Raw genomic sequence first — 19,754 nt, forward strand, 5'->3', positions numbered from 1 at the left:
AGCTATGACTCAAGTAACAAAAAAGAGTCTGGAGTCTACTGTTTTCATTGACTTGGGTTCCAGATGGATTTATAGCTTCGGCAAAAGAACTAGAAGGGGCAGTCTTTATGTTAGGGCCTTTCCTTACTATTTCCTTACTGTTTGTTTGTTTGTTTGTTTGTTTCTTTCTTTCTTTCTTTCTTTCTTTCCCTCCCTCTTCTTTCTTTTTCTTTCTTTCTTTCTTTCTTTCTTCCTGTCTTTCTTTCTCTCTCTTTCTCTCTTTTTCTCTCTCTCTGTCTCTCTCTTCTTTCTTTCTTTCTTTCTCTCTTTCCTTTTCTTTCTTTCTCTTTCTTTCTTTCTTTCTTTCTTTCTTTCTTTCTTTTTCTTTCTCTTTCCCTGTATTTCCTTCTCTTTCTTTCTTTCTTTCTTTCTTTCTTTCTTTCCCTGTACTTCCTTCACTCTTTCTCTCTTTCTCTCTTTCTTTCTTTCTTTCCTTGTATTTCTTTCTTTCTTTCTTTCTTTCCTTTTCTTTCTTTCTTTCTTTCTTTCTTTCTTTCTTTCTTTCTTTCTTTCCTTCCTTCCTTCCTTCCTTCCTTCCTTCCTTCCTTTTTTTCCTTTTCTCTCCTTCTTCCTTTTTTTCCTTTCCTTTCCTTTCCTTTCCTTTCCTTTCCTTTCCTTTCCTTTCCTTTCCTTTCCTGTCCTGTCCTCTGCCTCAAAAGCTGAAGTTTTAAAGCTCGGGTACATCTCTTAGATTTTTAATTAATTCTTTGATACTTGTTGTGAGAATTTACAGGACATTTATTCAGGTGAATTATTCAAACAGAAGAATACTGCTACCAGGTCTCCTACTTTGAGATTTGATTGAGATAATTTTGTAGCCCATGTAGTAATAGGTCTTTGTGGCTTTTTTAAATGCAACAGTTGATGGCACATACAGAAGTAAACCTGACTTAACATCCTTTAAATACTGTTCTAAGAAAAATTGGCAATTGAGGTAGCTTCTTAATGTTCAGAAATGCATTGTAATGGAGATGCCTATAATAATTTGGGTTGACCTAGGTCTAGAGCTGTGGATCAAGAAACTTTGGACAAGTATTCTATATGGGCAACAGCAATTTCCCTGTTTCTAGGCTGAGCCACCCTGTGTGCTGGTTGTGAAGGCTAAAAACAATTTGTGTTTCCCCCTGGGAAGAAAAACATACTTAAAAAAAAATTTTTTTTTTCTAATGTTTATTTTTGAGAGAGAGAGAATGCACTAACAGGGGAGGGACAGAGAGAGGGAGATACAAAATCCGAAGCATGCTCCAGACTCTAGGCTCTGAGCTGTCAGCACGGAGCCTGACACAGAGCCTGATGCTGGACTTGAACCCATGAGCTATGAGATCATGACCTGAGCCAAAGTCGGACACTTAAACGACTGAGCCACCCAGGCACCTGAAAAACATATTTAAAAAAAAAATGTTTATTTATTTTGAGAGAGAGAGAGAGCACGCCAGCCTGGGGAGAGGCAGAGAGAGAGAGGAGAGAAAGACAACCCTAAGCAGGCTCTGCGTTGTCAAGAGATCCTGACCTGAGAGTTGGACGCTTAACTGGCTGAGCCACCCAGGCACCCCAAAATAGTATTTTCTTAGTGTAACAAGTGGAAAAAAAATTTGATTAGCAATGGGGCACATAGTGCATTTCTTACATAAGATCTGTCTCCCCCCCAAAAGACCAGGTATACAGAAGAAGGGAATCCCCAGTGGATCACTCTTGTAGATATTTCCTCTGCTGCTGCTTCAGGGGACTCTCTGGGTTGCCCTGGAACTTGGCATCTGGGACTGGCTGGGCTTCTTAGCCAAGGAGGCTGGAATGGAGGCCTCTTGCCAGGGAGGCCGGATGAGACCTTGGCACACAGACTGTAGCCTTCTTGCCCTGGCTTCTCATTGTTTTGAAACAAGCTGTGGCTTTAGAGGCTTAGGTTAAGAATTCAAAAATAACTTTAAATAGTCTGAGGCTTCAGTGGACATGGATGTGGAGGGTAAAATTGATTAATTCTGTCTGTGGATCTCAGCCTTTGTTGGTGGAGAATTTCTGGGGAGAACCGTCTCAGAGAAGTGAGGGCTTAACTTCCCAGAGGTTCCCACCCTATCCCGCTCAACAGTGGAAATAACCGGCAAACCGAAGATGAGGAGCTGAAAATGGATGCTATATTTAAATTATTTTTTAATGCTTATTTATTTTTGAAGGCCAGAGATACAGCGTGAGCTGGGGAAGGGGCAGAGAGAGAGGGAGACACAGAATCCGAAGCAGGCTCCAGGCTCTGAGCTGTCAGCACAGAGCCCAACCTGGGGCTTGAACTCACGAGCTGTGAGATCATGACCTGAGCCGAAGTCTGACAGTCAACCAACTGAGCCACCCAGATGCACCCTGGACACCATATTTAAAAGCCAAACCAGAGATTTTTTTTTTTTTTTCTCTGAATTGCATTGTATATTTTCATTATAAGTCTCTCTCCTTCATTTAGGAGGTTAATTTCCAGAGAAATTGTTAGGAGATCAGCAAATCAAAAGCTTTCTCCTTTTTTCTTTCTTATGAATTTTGATCAATTTAAATCTGATATTTTTTTTCCTAAGAATTACACATTTAATATTTTTCTATTAGAAATAATTGGTAAGTGGTGTTTATGAAAACTTCCTTTATACAACTGAACAGTTAGTGATGTCATTAAGTAATAAAACCATTTAGAGACCTGAAGGAAAAGTTAAGCCTCCTTCCATCACCTCAGACATACCACTGTGAGGTCGCCTGTACTCACTACGTGGCTGTCTTATTTTCATATTTTCTGTTGCTCCCACAAATGTACGGGCATGCATATAGGGCTTTAAATGTGTGCTGTACTCAGCAGTTTACTTAAAAAAAGTACCCATATATCATTAATCTCTTTTCAAGGGGGTACATGTTGTCGTAGTCCTTGTTTGTTAATAGTTACAGAATATCCCTAGTGTAGAACTGATTATAATTTAGTCAATTGTTCTTCTGTTGAAGGAGATTCTATTTGATTGCATTTTCCCTTGCTTTAATCCATTGGCCCTGGTAAATATCCCTGTATATACACAGGTGATGTATATATTTAACTTATAGGAATTCAGATGTATCTGTTTAGCAAAAAGTAAGTAAATAAAAATTAAGACATTAAGAAACAACAATGCAAGGGTGGGAGTGGGGGATGGATGGATAAGTCACCTGCTGTTCCATTCAGTGAGGTGATAGACTGGGGAGCAATGACTTTGCTGTGCTGTTGTCATTCTCATTTCCCTTTTGCTTTTTCTGTGTAAGCCTCTCAGAGCTGAAGTGTGATTGTAGTGTTTTAAAACACGTGTAAGTTTTTATGGTCCCCAAACCGAAGCCAGTCACTCTGTTTGGTGTTCAGCCAGTCTGTTTGAACGCTGGAGGAAAAATTGGTTTGTGTTGGGATTTACTGGAAGGATGGCATGTCTCACCCCAGTGTGATTCCTTCCTCTGTGATTTCCAAAAGGAAATCGCTAATAATAACTAATAATTAGAATAAAATTACCTAATAATTAGAATCTAATGATCCCTGTAAGGTGCTTTTATTTTGTTTATACTTAAATCCTATATTTACAGGATAGAGCTTTATTTCCAACTTACTATTAAGGAATTTTTCAAGCTTGTAAAAAAAAATTAGAGACAATTATATAAGGAATTTCCACGTACCCTTCCTCCTGTTTTAACACTTAGCAACTTCATAACCAGTCTTGTTTTAGTTATGCCTCCCATCTCTTTTGCCTTCCTGCCTACATTGGTTTAAACAGATCCAAGTAATCATGTAATTCCACATAGGGTAGCTTCATACAGGTACTGTTGTTCATTTTAATTGCATGTAGGTTACTTTTTTTTTTAAGTTAATTTCAAGAGGAGAGAGAGAGAGAGCACAGACATGCGGGTGGGGGAGGGAGGGGGGAGAGAATCCTAAGCAGGCTCCACACCCAGTGCAGACCCCTGTGTGGGGCTCGATCCCAGGACTGTGACATCATGACTTGAGCCAAAATCAAGAATGGGACGCTAAACCCACTGAGCCACTCAGGTGCCCCTAGGTTACTTTTTAAAAATATAATAATGATTTACACTTCCATCTGTAATACCCTTTTCAAAATCCACATTCAGTATCCCTTCTGATAGGCCAAAAAAGAGAAGGGCATCTCTTTCATCATTCTTTTAATGGCAGATCTCCTTTTTTGTTTGTTTGCTTGCTTACATTCCTAGGCAGCTCTCCTATGAGAATCTGAACCCTTTTATCCAGGCCTTTTCTATCAAAAATTCGTATATTATATTTAAAAGCCAATCCAGGGAGGTCTTTTTTTTTTTTTTTTTTGTTACTGAATTTCATTGTATATTAATTTGTGAAGGATTGGCATTTGTGTCATATTAAGTCTTCTCATCCAGGAATACACGACTGCAGATGTCACAGGAATGGCTGACCTTTCCCGGATCAGTTCTGTTCCCTCTCCCCACCAGGGAATCCATCTACCTGATTGTCCACACAGGAGGGATTCAGTCCAGACCCCAGTGAGAGGCAGGCTTTTTCCCAAGTCTCAGGGCATCTCCTTTGAGAATTCTAGGTCTAAATTGTATCTATTCTTGATAGTACTATAGACAGAGAACAGATCTTCAGATCTTGTGGGGGTTGACCTTCCTGTCATTTTTCCGGAGCCCTCAGTCCTGACGTAGTATTCAGAGCCTCCTGAAGTGGAGTCCACATCCCGAATAGTCAGCCACCACCACGGAGCACCTACTGTGTACCACAGCTTGTTACTAGCTGCCAGGGGTACCCTGATAAATAAGACGCACAAGTCCTGCTGCTCCCAGAGCTTATGGTCAAGCGCGGAATCCTTCTGGGTTTACCAAACCACTCAGATTGTAGCATGGGACGTTCTGGGTTTAAGTCATACAAAACTCAGCAAGGGTTAGGTATTTATTAAAGTCATCTGATACAAGGGGAGGAAACAAAATAGGTTAAGTAATTTGCCCAAGGCCCACACTGAATTATGTCCGTCTTAAACCCTGGACTCTTTCCACTCTGTTCACATTTTTTATCCGCTTCCTGTGGGTTGCTGCTGATAATTATTCAGATCATCCTTGTCCTTGTCCTTTTCTGGTTTTTAAATTTCTGCTTTCTTACATGATGCGGAGTTAACACACGAAGACTGATTTACTTAAAATGAGAGCATGACTAGGGCTCTACCTTATTGGTAAGGTAGCTTTTAGATTCGCCTGGTATTTGGTAGAAAATCCTATGTGATAGTAATAACTTTAATTTTATTACTTGAGATAGGCTGAGAACAAAGTTATTCATCCTTGGATAAAGTATTTACTACTTGCTCCTTTTTATAAGATTTAAAACAACTTTCATAAATTCTTTATAACATTATTCAGTGATTATAGGACACTTTAGAAAATTGTATAAAATGATACATAATTGTATTTTTTATATGAAATTGTTTCCTTTTTTTTTTTCTTTTTTCTTTCCCAGAAACCTTTCAGGGAATTTGTTTTCTTCATTATCTCAAGGAACTTTTGATTATCTTGGTTCATTACGGTCATTGTAAGTAAGAAAAAATTTTTTTCCTGTTTTGAAAAATAAATCTTGATTTTTTAAGAATTAAAAACAGTTATTATATGGTTTAAGAGACTTCATGGGGAAAATGTGAAATTTTGCAGAAGTTAGATTCTCAATTGAGAGCATGAATTCTCATTGAAAAGCATACTATAAACCAGAGTAATGTGTTTCAGACTGGGACAGCCATTTTCTCCTTAGAATACTGTCTCTCTCTATATTTAGAGTAAATAAATGGGCAATTCATTCTCTTTCACTTTATTTTCAAATTAGAAAAGATTGTTTGACTAGTTGAATCCTCAAAGTATAAAATATCCTTCCCTATGAAAGTCTATTGTGAAGAATATTTTATACTTTAGGGTTTTACTTTTATCTTGTAACCCTTTCCCCAAACTGAATTCACAACTAATTACTGAAATTTCTAGGATTGTTTATGTAGAATGCCTGCTTTACGAAACCAACATAAGATCATACTGACATAGCTCTCTGTAGCTTTAGAATTAGCTGATCTTTTTTTTCCTCCCAAAACAGTTTTATTAACTGAGATTGTATGGGAGTTCCTTTTGACAGTAATTGTATTTCCACATTAAACCATAATATATTTCAAACTGTAAGTTATACTAATTTCTATTGGAGATACAGTTAAATATAATGTTTTTCAAATCTTTATTGCGTATAATTTATGGGGTTGATTATTTTTCCAGGGAAAAATGTCTTCTCTTGCAGATGCTATCTGGTGTATGCTGTCTTCTTCCCTACTGTGCCTTGTCTTCTCCATTTTTTTTTTTTTAACCTTTCCTTCCCTGTCTCTTCTCTGCTCTTCTCCTTTAATTTTCTAGGTGTACTGTTTAGCAGTTTTCACTGAGATGTAGCTAATATTTAGGCATTCGTCTGGCTCCTCACCATTATAGATATGGACACATGTATCCACTTGAAGAGCCACGGGGGATCAAAGTCTGTCTCGTCTTTCTTTTTGTTGCCATTACCATTGTTTAGTGAATGAAAACATCTCTATTTGGCATATGTAGTAGGCTCAAGTCAACCATTTCTGTAAGTTTAGAAAATAAGGACTATAGAGAGTAATCTGGCTTTTGAGACCTTGGGCAGTAGGAATGCAGGAGGTATTTTTATCCAAAAATTGGGAAAAATGGCTAGTGTTTTTACCTCCGCGTGCTGGAAACCAACCAGAAAGTGGTGCTTAGGAGTTAGAAGTCAGTCCAGTCGTCCTTCCGTAGTGTTTTCTAAAATTTACTTTCTCTTTTGTGTATCACTCATCCCACCTCCTTTTTTTTTTTGCCAGAATTAATGAGATGAAGCCTGTGCTGATGCACGGTCCGTGCTAGGAACACACATGTTATATTTGTTCTTTGCACTTTGATTTATTTGGGCAGGATGTGTTAGGTTCTGTGTTAGTTTTATCTATGTTTTGTCCCCCTATTATGTAATGTGTTCGTGTCCCCATGCTTTTTGATGAATGGGTAGAAGTTTGATAGGCCCAGAAGGTGGAGGTTTGCTATTCTAGACCCTGAGATTCAGGAGCCTGTTACATAGAAGAGGGATGATGTGTAGATTTTGTTTGCATACCAGCTTTGATGTGAAGCGGTCAGTCTCAGGATTAGCAGGGGGGGAGGGCTGGGGTCAGCCATTCCTCCTGTCCTCTCATTAGCAAGGAGAACACAACCGGTGGGTGGTTTGTGCCCCAGGCATCCCAGGGTGAGCACTGGTGTGCTTGTCAAAGCAGAAGCCAGCATATAAAGCAAACATGCCATTCTATTACATTCACTGTAATCACTAATTTGAATTTTGTGTGTTACAGAGAGTTTCAGACTGAGTATCTTTTGTGTGATTGTAACATACTGTGGATGCATCGCTGGGTAAAGGAGAGAAACATCACTGTCCGGGACACGCGGTGTGTTTATCCTAAGTCTCTTCAGGCCCAGCCAGTCACGGGTGTGAAGCAGGAGCTGTTGACGTGTGGTAAGAGAGAAAGAGAAAGAGAGAAAGTGTTTGCCATATTTTACTTGCTACTGTCTTTTTCTTGACAAACTGTGAAGTTCTCTTCACACTGTGATGGAACTGATTACAACCGTTACTCTTTTTGGATCTGATAATACATATTTAGTGTATGTGAATAGTTAAGTCAACTGGATAAAACAGTTTTGGATGGGTGTTTAAAGTTCTTAGGTTTTGAACGGCTTTCTGTACGAAAAGCAAGTTCAGACAATCTTCAAATTTTCTATCAGTTGGCAAATCAGGAATTTGATAGTAAAAAAAAAAATCTGAGTTTGCAATCATACTACTTGTTGGTAGGAGTGTGAATTAATAGAGCCTTTTTGACATATACTTTGGCAGTATGTATTGGTGTTCTCAAAAATTTGATACAGTTTAATCCAGTGATTCTATAGGAGGGTGTAATTCTTAGGAAATGATCAGCTATGTTAGTCAGTATTTAAGTATAAGCATATCTTCAATCCTCAAAAATAGGGGATTGACTGAATTACTTGTGACACATCTATTTATAATAATGCAGCTATTAAAATTCATAATTTTGAAGAGTATTTGAAGACTTGAGGGAAATACAACATATTTATTAAAAGAAAAAGAAAAAAAAATACACATAAACCGAAAATATTCCTTAAAATGATAAGAGGAGATTCCAGACTTTGTGTCTGGAAATAAGCAGTTCTATACTTGTTTACATTTTTTCTTTATTATCATTACTGTTGTAGTTTCACAAGTAAAATATGCTCATTAGATGAAAATTAAGATTTGTGAAAAGAAACAACATATACATGTATCAAATCATCATGATGTATACTTTAAATATCTTACAATTTTAAACATGGGTGGGAAGAATAAAATAAACAGAAAAATATATTATAATTCTGTCAGTTATACCTCAATAAAGCTGGAAGAGAAAAGACACTAAGAAGCAAACCTATGGGGTGCCTGGGTGGCTCAGTTGGTTAAGCATCCAACTTCGTCTCTGGTCGTGATCTCATGGTTCGTGAGTTCAAGCCCCACAACGAGCTGTGTGCTAATAGTGTAGAGACTGGAGCTTCCTTTGGATTCTGTGTCTCCCTCTCTCTCTGCCCTTCCCCTGCTTGTGCTCTGTCTCTCAAAAAGAAATAAACACTAAAAAAATTAAAAACAAACAAACCCAAAAAAGTCCATGCTTGCATTCCCAAAGGTAGCTGTTGTCAACGATAACTCAGTATATTTTCTTCATCCTTTTCCTGTGTTTTGACCAAAACCTCATCATACTCTAATAATATTTTATAACTTTTTAAAACTGGAGATGATGTAAACCCATTTCCTCATCATATAAAAGAGATGCATACCAGTACATGATACAGATGTAGCTGTAACTTGACCACTTCCTTATTACTGCGTATTTAGTTTGTTAATAATTTCCAAGGATTCATTTCTTTGTATGCCTGTTTGCATATGTGCTGTTACTCTTTAGGATAGACCACAGCTTGGACACCTGGTGGCTCAGTTGGTTAAGCATCTGACTTTAGCTTGGGTCATGATCTCGTGGTTCGTGGTTTGAGCCCCACATTGGGCTCCATGCTGTGCGGAGCCTGCTTGGGATTCTCTCTCTCCATCTCTCTCTGCCCTCCCCTCGTTGTGTTCTCTCCTCTCTCTCTTTCTTTCTCTCAAAATAAATAAATAAACTTAAAAAAATAAAAAAAATAAAAGAGAGGATAGAGTACATACAGGTAAAAGTAGTAGACAGTAGACTAAGTATTCTAAAGGCCTTTAATGAGCCCATGGTATTTGTGTATAGTTTTGCACATATATTTAGAATTCCTCCCTGTTATTTTTCTGACTGGAAGGAAATATATCAGCTTTTATTTTTTTAATTAATCTTTTTTTTTTTTTTTTAAAGTTTATTTATTTTGAGAGAGAGAGAGTGCACATGAGCAGCAAAGGGGCAGGAAGAGAGAGAGTCCCAAGCAGGCTCCATGCTGATAATGTAGAGCCCGACATGGGGCTTGAACTCACAAACCATGAGGTCATGACCTGAACTAGAACCAAGAGTTGGACGTGAACCACCTGAGCCACCCAGGCACCCCATATCAGCTTGTTAAAATGATGATGATATGTGGGATCTTAAAAGATTTTTCCTTCCCTTTTCTTTAAATGTTCTAAGTTTTCTCAGTGAGTATTCATCACTTATGTAAGCAGAAAGCAGTGGTTTAATCAAAGGAAATGCTGTCTTCTAAATGTATTCTAAAATTGTATGTCTATCAGTATTTACTTATCACCAGCTCCATTCTCCAGATTTAAGTATTATTTTACAATTTGTTTTCTTAGTAATTGCTTAGATACCACAAAACAGGAACAACTTTAAATGTCAGAACTGATTATGAAATGGTTTCATTTTAATTTTACTAATTTTGTTTTCGTTTAGGAGCCACTTATCTCCGTAGGAGCCTTGTTGGTGCTAGCATGAAAATGCTGGTCACTGGGGAAAATTTGTTTTTTCATTTAAAACATTTTAATTAGAATTTCTATCGCTTTGGGGGTACCTGGGTGGCTTAGTTGGTGAAGCATCCAACTTCAAATCAGGTTGGGATCTCACAGCTCGTGAATTGGAGCCGGAGCCCTGTGTTAGGCTCTGTGCTGACAAGCTCAGAGCCTAGAGCTTGCTTTGGATTCTGTGTCTCCCTCTCTCTTTACCCCTCTCCCGCTATGCGCACACTTGCGCGCGCTCTCTCTCTCTCTCTTTCTTCAACATAAATAAACGTTAAAAATAAATTAAAAAAAAATTTTGTTTTCATAATAGAGTTTTTTCTTTCTGTGTATATTTATTTTTGAGAAAGAGAGAGAGACACACACGGAATCTGAAGCAGGCTCCAGGCTCTGAGCTGTCAGCACATTGCCTGATACGGGGCTCAAACTCATGAACCGTGAGATCATGAATGACCGGAGCCAAAGTTGGAAGGTTAACTGGCTGCGCCACCCCAGCGGCCCCCCGCAAAAAAGAGTTTCAATAGCTTTTAACTCTGGAGAGTGAATATAGTATGGTATCTGTTTCCTGAGTCTTTGTTTTATGGTCTGTAGATCCACCCCTTGAATTACCATCTTTCTACATGACTCCTTCTCATCGTCAAGTTGTGTTTGAAGGAGACAGCCTTCCCTTCCAGTGTATGGCTTCATATATTGATCAGGACATGCAAGTGTTGTGGTATCAGGATGGACGCATAGTTGAAACTGATGAATCTCAAGGTATCTTTGTGGAAAAGAACATGATTCACAACTGCTCGTTGATTGCCAGGTAAACTTTTTTAGATGAGGAATCGTCTCTGTGGATTTTCTGTATTTCAGAATTGAAGTGTTAGAATTTGAACTAATATTTTATCTTCTTGCACTTAAAAATACAAACATTTGGTGTTCCTTTTCCTGATTGTTACTCATTTCCGGAAATTAAATAGCTACCGTTGTCATCCAGTTGTGGAGCAGAAAAGTATAGGAAGAAAGGGAAACACTGTTAAAAAGTTGGAGACTGTTTTTGTTAAAAGTTTTAGGAGGAAAAATGTAAACTTTTTGTGCCAGACTTAATTTCTAACCATTTACTGCTGCTAAACTCAGATTTTCACATTTAGCAATCACCTAATTTTCACTGTAGGTTAATGCTACAGTTTAAGATACTGTATTTCCTTTCTCTACTCCATCAGTATAAAAGATTTTAACACCTGTCCTGTTAACCCAATGACTGGTATGATCACCAAAATCATTGATTTGAATGAGTGTTATAAAGTATAAAAAAACAGAGTGAAAATATATGATATTATCACTATATATTTTATTTTGGTAAAATCTTAACCTGTAGGCATTGAATTTTCTTTTTTCTTCTCTCTTGTGTCTCTCTTTTTTTCCTTCCTACCAATTTCGTTCCTTTTTTTTTTTTTTTTTTTGAGAGAGAGTGTGTGTGCACAGGTGTGAGTGGGGGAGAGGCAGAGTGAGAGGGAGAGAGAATTTTAGCAGGTTCCACGCCCAATGCAGAGTGCATCGTGGGGCTCAGTCTCACAACTGTGAGAGATCATGACCTGAGCTGAAATCGAGTCAGATGCTTAAGCGACTGAGCCACCCTTCTTACTATTTATTCTTCCTACTTCTATCTATTTAAGAATAGGTCTGTAGTTTCCAAACTCTTTTAGAGCAACTTAGGGTAATATCATTGCAGATTCAAAGAGGTGCCATTAAAAAAAATTATCAAGAAAATAAAGGCATTCTGACTTGAGAATCCTGTCTGAGAATTTCGGGGATACAATATTCTATTTTACAATTTTTGTTTCCCTCCTGAGATTTCCTGTCTGTTTATTAGAAGCATATTTTTCTTTGTGTCTTCTAACATATTTATAATAGATGCTTTTAAATTCTTGCCTGCTATTTCCAATATCTAGGTTATCTTGGAATCATCACCACTGTCTTCTTTGCTTTTGAATATGTTTTATATTTTATTATTTAAAAAATGTTGAGGTGCCTGGGTGGCTCAGTTGGTTAAGCATCTGACTTTGGCTTGGGTCATGATCTCATGGTTTGTGGGTTCAAGCCCTTGTTGGGTTGGCATGGGGAACCTGCTTGGGATTCTCTCTCTCCCTCTTGCTCTCTGTCCCTCCCCCACTTGCACCATCTCTCTCAAGATAAATAAATAAGAAAAAAATATTGTTCATGTGTCTAGTAATGTTGGATTCTATCCTGGACAGTGTGAATGATTCACAAGCTGGCAAAGTACAGCCTATGGTCCACACCTGGCCTGATGGGCCTGTGGGCTAAGAATATTTTTAACCTTTGTGAATAGTTACATAAGGACCAATATAATATTTTCAATGTTGCTTCTTGGCCAGCAAAACCTGAAATAATTACTGTCTGGCCTTTGAAGAAAACGTTTACAAACCCCTGATTCTGGGTTCTCTTCCATTTGCTTGAAGTCAGCTGGTTTTTGTTCCCTCGGGCATTTAGTTTGGCTAAACTCAAACTCCTACTTCTGTCTTTTCTGTGCTGGGCAGCATCTGAAGTCTGGTTGGTGCCCACTCTGTCAGGGGCCAGTTAGAGATCCGGGTAGATGTTCTATGCAGAAGTTTGGGCTTCCCGCCAGGTTCCTGTCTACCTCTGTCCTCTGATTTTTCAACAAGTAAGACTGAATTTCTATGTGAGTGGGGCCTGTCCTTGGGCAAAAGCCATTGAAAACACTTTCCCGGTCTTACTCCCCAGTGCTGATCCCTTCTTCCAGGTGTCAGCTTCTCTCCGGTTTCTGCTTGCCTTGGATCACTGACCGTGTGTTGAGATAGGCGTCATGTTGTAGTTTGTCCAGAGTGTATAATTGTTAACTGCAAGGAGGGTAGTTTCATAGGAGCTGCCCTGCTCTTCCCAGAATCAGAGGTTTGTTTTTTTTTTTTTTAATTAGGGAGTGAGATTGTTAGAAACAGTTTGTTAGGTCCCAGTGAGAAGACTCTAATTGTTACCTCACTTGTGTTGTGATAATTTCACAAGCATTGTACATATGTTAAAACTCATGGAGTTATGTGCTTTAAGCAGTTTATTATATGAATAGACAATAAATGAGATATGATATACCAACAATAATATATTAAAATATATAGAACCTTTTTTTAAATAAAAAGGCTCTCAATCATTTAGTACTCTTTACATTTTGCAATTATAAAGTAACTAGATTAACTTTATACATTTATTTCTGCAGGTCATACTTTAAATTCTTTGTAAGCAGGACCAAAAATTAATTCTAAGGTCAGCATCCTTGCCTAATAGTTTTTTTGGGAGGGACACTTGACTAATGTGAAAATCTTTCATATGAAGTCCTTTACCCAAAATTTGCCTCCGAATAGTAAAGAAGTTGCAGGAAAAGGAAATGATGGTTATCAATTTGGTTAACCTGAGACACTTGTTTGTTCTTCAGTGGTTTTTCTCATGTTATCCATTCTCCCTTGGTAAGAATCAGAGTTTGCACTTTTCCTCAAAGATAAAATTGAAGCTGCTTCTTCCTCCTTAAATCTCCAAATATGCTGCCTTGAGGATTCCCGAAAAGTTTATTCTGATAATTGGTTTAAAGCATTGAAGGTGTTGCTAAAGGTTATCTTTAAAAGCATGTTGGCAGAATGTGTTAGGACCTTCGCTCCCAGCGGGTGTGCTGAAGTGCCCTGGGACATCACAGTGAGTTTACAGAGGTGCTGTGGGGTGTTGTAAGTTTTTTCTTTTTTTAAACTTTATTTATCTGTGTTTGAGAGAGAGTCGGGGAGGGGCAGAGAGAGAGAGGGAGACAGAGAATCCCAAGCAGGCTCCACGCTGTCAGCACAGAGCCCAACATGGGGCTCAGACTCACGAACCGTGAGATCATGTTCTGAGCGAAACCCAGAGTCAGTTTCTTAACCGACGGAGCCACCCAGGCGCCCCTGTTTTAAGGTTTTGAAGAAGCGTGGGGATACTTGACATTTGTTGGACCAACTTGAGGCAGTTACAGTATCATTCGATCATGCTGGATTCCTTTCTCTGGCGCCATACTTTAAGGGTACCGAGTTTTGGGTGATTAATATGGTGCAAAGCAGGTACTGTGTGAAAGTCATCGTGGAACGGGAAATAAGGGTATCGTTTGATCTGTATCTGACATTTGGTTAATTTTGGAGTGCTCAAAAGACAGACGCAACCCATCAGGAAGTAATTGTGGTCATTGAAGAATGAAATATTTACCTCGGATTGTTGTGCATTATTTTTTCAAATGGCTCTTAAGATATTAGGACATCCATCCACAATTCTGGGATTTAATTTAGTAATTGGACCATTGTAGGTATTTCTTTTGGGCTTGGGGCTCTGCGTAACATTTTCTTGTCAGTGAAGGTGCTGTGAACCAAGAAAGTTTGGGGACCTCTGGATTAGAGAGTGATTGGTTATTTTAGAATTTGGTTATTTAAATTTAATGTAAGGTACTTTTCGTGGACTTTATTTGGAGTATATTTAGTACTTTTAGTACTTTATTTGGAATATATTTATTACAGTGTGTTGGTTTGTTCACTGACTTAATTAACAAAGATGATAAACATTTTCTTTGATTCAGAGTAACAGTGCCTCAAAGTCTTTATTAGAACATATGATGTTGTATAGCCATTAATGATTTAGGAGACTGGAAAAACGTGTATTAACTTCAAGCATAATTTTGTCAGTTAATTAAAATGATACATCCTTTATGTCTAATTATCTCTTAATTTTCTATTTACATAAAAGCATAGCATAGTGGGTCATATGGTGGGGAGAAAGGCTAATTGAAGGTTCTGACATTTGCTCTTTAATTAATAGGTTTTATAGTAGAGAGTTATGATTTCATCTTGAAAATTGAATTTACTGACAGCTATTTAGAAATATAGCTGTTTTATAAATTGAAGTATACCTTTACATGGAAAACTCCTTTTGTGAAACCATTAGTTGGTAATTTATTAAATCTTTGTAGAGACTTAATGAATTCTTCCCACAAAGTATTTTACCTTAAATATTTTCTTAGTTGTTCACTTCATAATATTAATCTCCTTCCTTCATGCTTGACTATTTTCCTTCAAATCAGTGGAAAGGTACTTGTAACCTGGAAACGTCTCCATTAGTTTTGCCGAAGAATGTGCCGCCATGTTTCTGCCTTTGCACTTAGGCTGTTGCCCTGCCTGGCTGCATCCTGGTTTCCTCTTTCTGGTGGAAGAAGTGTCAGGCATGATGTCCCATCTCACTGTCACTTTGTTCGTAGCTTTTTTTTTTTTAATGTTTGTTTGAGAGAAAGAGAACGAGGAGGGGCAGAGAGAGAGAGAGAGAGAGAGAGAGAGAGAGAGAGAGAATCCTAAACAGGCTCCGTGCTGTCAGCACTCTCTCTCACTACTGTGAGATCATGACCTGAGCTGAGGTCGAGTTGGTTGCTTACCTGACTGAGCCACCCAGGCACCCTGTTCATACTTCTGGTACAGCTCTAACCCTAGTGTTTTCAGGAGCTTTTTATCTGTTCATCTTGACTTGCTGTTGAAGTACTTAAATGGAGGGATCATTTATATATATATTTTACATATGTACATATATATGTACATATATACATATATATGTATGTCTATATATATATAAATATTTAACATTTATCCTAGCATGGTGAGAGGGGCATGTGAGGGAGAGAGAGGGAGGGAGGGAGACAGAGGATCTGAAGCAGGCTGTGTGCAGACAGCAGAGAGCCCGACGGCGGGGCTTGAACTCACAAACCACGAGATCGTGACCTGAGCCAAAGTCGGGTGCTTAACCAGTTGAGCTACCCAGGCACCCCTGGAGGGATCATTTTAAATTTGTTTTTAATCTGGCAAGTGCTTTGCCCACAGTGTGTATTCAGACATATTTGCTAAGTGAATGATAGAAGCCTGATTGTCTCCCTTTTTTGGTCTAACCATATTTTCTCTCTTTTTAAAATCTTTCTTCATGCAGTGCCCTCACCATTTCTAACATTCAGGCTGGATCGACTGGAAATTGGGGCTGTCATGTCCAGACCAAACGCGGGAACAATACGAGAACCGTCGATATTGTGGTATTAGAAAGCTCTGCACAGTACTGTCCTCCCGAGAGGGTGGTAAACAATAAAGGTGATTTCAGGTCAGTGACATGGAAAGTGCTGGAAAAGTGATTTGCCCACATCTGTTTTTATTCCTAAAGGTGCATCATGGTCTCCTGTTCTGAAGAAGAAAATTTGAGAAATACATGCATGTTCATATACATAATCTTTACGTATCTTAGGACTACCCTTTAGAACAGTGATTCCAGACTCATTTATGAAGATTAAGAAAAAATGTGCCTGCATTTTATCTCAGATATGTGGATTTAACAGCCTCTGCAGGCAGAGTGTTTCATGTTTAATAGTTTGTTGTAAAAGTTAAGGACCACTACTTTAGGGAAACGTTTTGGAAATTCTACTAAAACTGTGAAATCCAGACAGGCTAATGGTATGTCCTGTTTTTTTTCAGGGGCTCTTTTATGGATGAACTTTGCTTCATATTGCTAAGTTACTTTTACCTATTGGCAGTTTAGTAGACATGAGAATTAGGAGAAACCCATGTCCCTGTTTCCTCTCCAATTTGGTTTTTCTGACAATTAAGCCAGAAGGACACTGGGGAATGAAAGCTTTTCAGATGGCCTGAAACTTTGGGAGCCACTGGTGGTGGACTCTGTGTTGAGATAAGCAGAAGGAGTTAAATATTACAGTTTTTTTTTTAAATACAAAATTTAGAATTTGTGGGAGGTAACAACTTTTACCTTAGACTCTCCTTAACTTTTCAAGGTTTTTAAAAAGCATCTTTATATTATTTATTTAATGTTCTTTATGTTCAGGAATTTAATAATGACTTTATAGTTGATGTAAATGTAGGGAAATATGTCTGCTCTTGAAAGCAGCGTAAATAGTGTGTTGAAAACCCAGTTTGCACTGTCTTTGATTGGTGCTCCTTTTGCCCAACTTTTAAGGGTAAGAAAACCCTTGGATATTAGTCTTTTAAACCCAAGGTGAAGAAGCAATGCAACATCTTTAGCTCAGCTGCTTCTTCATGGCTTTTTTAAAAAACTGTCTTTTTGTCCTTTAAAAAAAAATCTCTCTGACCTGAGTATGTGGAAATTAGCATTTTATTATTGCCAGGAGCTAAGTCCTTTATGTAGATTAACTGTTAACAGATAATATTTACACTGTATACTTTAAAGCAAAATAGACAACATTTGGGAATTTTGTTCTATTCTGCATTTTTTATTACGTGCTCATGATGTGTTTTCTATTTATGGTGGATTTTCTCTTCCTACTCATAATTGGAGTATTTTACAAATTTAAAAATAGGAGAATCTAATTGGAGTATTTTACAAATTTAAAAATAGGAGAATCTAATTATTTAACTGATTAATGAATTAGCTTTCAACACTCCTTAGTATATTACACGATTGGACTTTCACTGCATTAATAAGATTTAGTTTAGTGTTGCTTAGTCTGTTTATGCAGATTTCGGTGATGAATTATATTTCGGCATGACTGATGCTGTAATTTATCAGTTCCTGTGTTACAGGTCAGCTGTAACTTTTATTAAATATATTCACTTCAGTCCCACTTTTGGAGAAATGGAGCTCAAATGACAAAGATTTCTCCCAGCTGTTAGTGGCAATCCATGCCAGTTGCATAGGGAGCAGTTTCTCCCAGATAAATTCATTCGTGTGTCGTGTTGGAGGTCTGCTGGGCGACCCCCAAGTGCAGAAGCTTGCTAGGAGGACTCGCGTGGACTCAGCTTGTCATTGCGGTCACAGCTAAGATGCATTATAGTGATGTAGTAAGACACATAGCAGGATAACCAGGGCACGGACCTAGGTGCATTCTGGAGAGATCCACGTGCAGGCTTCTTCCTGCTCTTTCCCTCCCATGAAGATCACACACAGCATGCTCCTCCTTCAGCCATGAAAAGGCAGCAGCCTCTATGCAGCCCGTGGGAGACTCAGCACGCCGAGTTCTTATTGCTGGCCGTGTAGACACCCTCTGCCTGGCATGTACCAAAATTTCAGACTCCCAGGAAGAAAGCAAGTTTCAGCATAATCCCTGCGGTGTGTCCCAACAGCCTGGGCACGGTGAACAGCCCTCCAGTTCACTGTTTGTGGGAATACTGCAAGTCCCAAATACTCCCAAGTCCCCAGTTGTCCCAGCAGGCCTTTCTAAGGAGAGCCATCCTGGCCCTGCTGTGGTGACTCTTGTCTGCACATCTGCTGACTCTGTGCCGTATGTGGGATTTTCTTTTTTAAGACAGTTTTCCTGTGTGTTTATAGCAATATTTAGAATATTTTAAGGAAGTATGCTATGGTATTAAAATATATGTGGCTGATGGTTTAAAACAGTTCAGCTCATGCTAACCTTTTTTGTAAAGTCTTCGTTCCGAGAGGAATTTGTTTCTTCTTGATTTTTCTCTCTGATTATACGTGACCTGTTGTCATCCTTGATTTTCTCCCCCTATTACTTGTGTTCCACGTGAGTGTTTTCATACAGTTTTGTCTTCGTCTCTCTAGATGGCCCAGAACGTTGGCAGGCATCACTGCGTACCTTCAGTGTACTCGGAACATCCATGGCAGTGGGATCTACCCTGGAAACCCGCAGGATGAGAGAAAGGCTTGGCGCAGATGTGATAGAGGCGGCTTCTGGGCGGATGATGATTATTCTCGCTGCCAGTATGCAAATGATGTCACTAGAGTTCTTTATATGTTTAATCAGGTAACTAGAAAGTCTTCACGTTGACTGAGGTGGTTAATTTATTTTCGTTGAAATGCCAGGTGTGTGTTTGTGTGTGTGTTAAATACGAGTAAAGCACAAGGATTTGGTGTTTCCATTCAGTTGCTCTGTCTTGGGGATTAGGCTTTGTCACCTCAACCGGTATTCAAGGCCCTCTGTGGTGTCGACTTTCCTTTCCAGTCACTGCCTGACTCAGTGCCTTTGTTTGAATATCTTTATCATCTATATTCACTAGACCGAATTCCCAGCCATCCTTCAAATCCATCTGGGAAGCCACCTGTTGGGTTCCTTTTATAATCTCTTTGTCACGAGTGATCCCTTGTTACACTTGTACTCATATGTCTTTTCTTGTATTCTCTCCTGTGCATCCTTTTAAACCTGACCACGTGGTAAGCAGCGGGAACATGGCCTCCCTGTGACACATTTTCTTATGCTCCTTGGTAGCTGTTATGTCCTTGGTGTAATGGTTGGTGCTGAGTTGTGTTTAAGTCAATAAATAAGCAAATGTAAAACATTACCGGCAGAGCATGGCAGTATAGATACATGTTTAGTAAGTGCTTCATACTCTCGTGCATTGGGGCTCCAGGGGAGTTATTGATCCCTCCCAGTTGGAATACTCAGGAAAGGCTTTACTAAGCAATTGGAATCGAGTATGTGTAGAATTTGGATAAGCAGAAAAGAAGAGATGGTGTTGTGTGTTTACCAGACGTGTTTTCATGTATTACTATGTTTCATTTAAAGTTAAAAAAAAAAAATTTGCCTTTAGGTTGGTTACCATTATAATGCCAGTTTTCTCCGCTTTGAAAAAGCATTTTAAGAAGGTCCTGGTGATAAATGATAAAGACTTTGAATTCATTGCCATGTTTTGAATGCAAA

The 19,754-nt window shown here is 38.6% G+C and overlaps 1 protein-coding gene across 2 annotated transcripts in view; it reads left to right on the top strand.

Moving 5' to 3' along the window:
• ADGRA3 (adhesion G protein-coupled receptor A3) overlaps positions 1 to 19,754 on the top strand; it is a 134,336-nt gene that overhangs the window by 55,495 nt on the left and 59,087 nt on the right. For both annotated transcript variants that reach the window (XM_019453601.2, XM_019453600.2), the window contains exons 5-9: positions 5,513 to 5,584; positions 7,413 to 7,573; positions 10,667 to 10,880; positions 16,064 to 16,228; positions 18,659 to 18,860. In XM_019453601.2, coding sequence (XP_019309146.2) covers positions 5,513 to 5,584; positions 7,413 to 7,573; positions 10,667 to 10,880; positions 16,064 to 16,228; positions 18,659 to 18,860 — 814 coding nt within the window. The remainder of the gene's footprint in view (positions 1 to 5,512; positions 5,585 to 7,412; positions 7,574 to 10,666; positions 10,881 to 16,063; positions 16,229 to 18,658; positions 18,861 to 19,754) is intronic.

The sequence above is a fragment of the Panthera pardus genome, unplaced genomic scaffold, assembly GCF_024362965.1.
Source record: "Panthera pardus isolate Hobbes unplaced genomic scaffold, ASM2436296v1 HiC_scaffold_13, whole genome shotgun sequence".
NCBI lineage: Eukaryota > Metazoa > Chordata > Mammalia > Carnivora > Felidae > Panthera > Panthera pardus.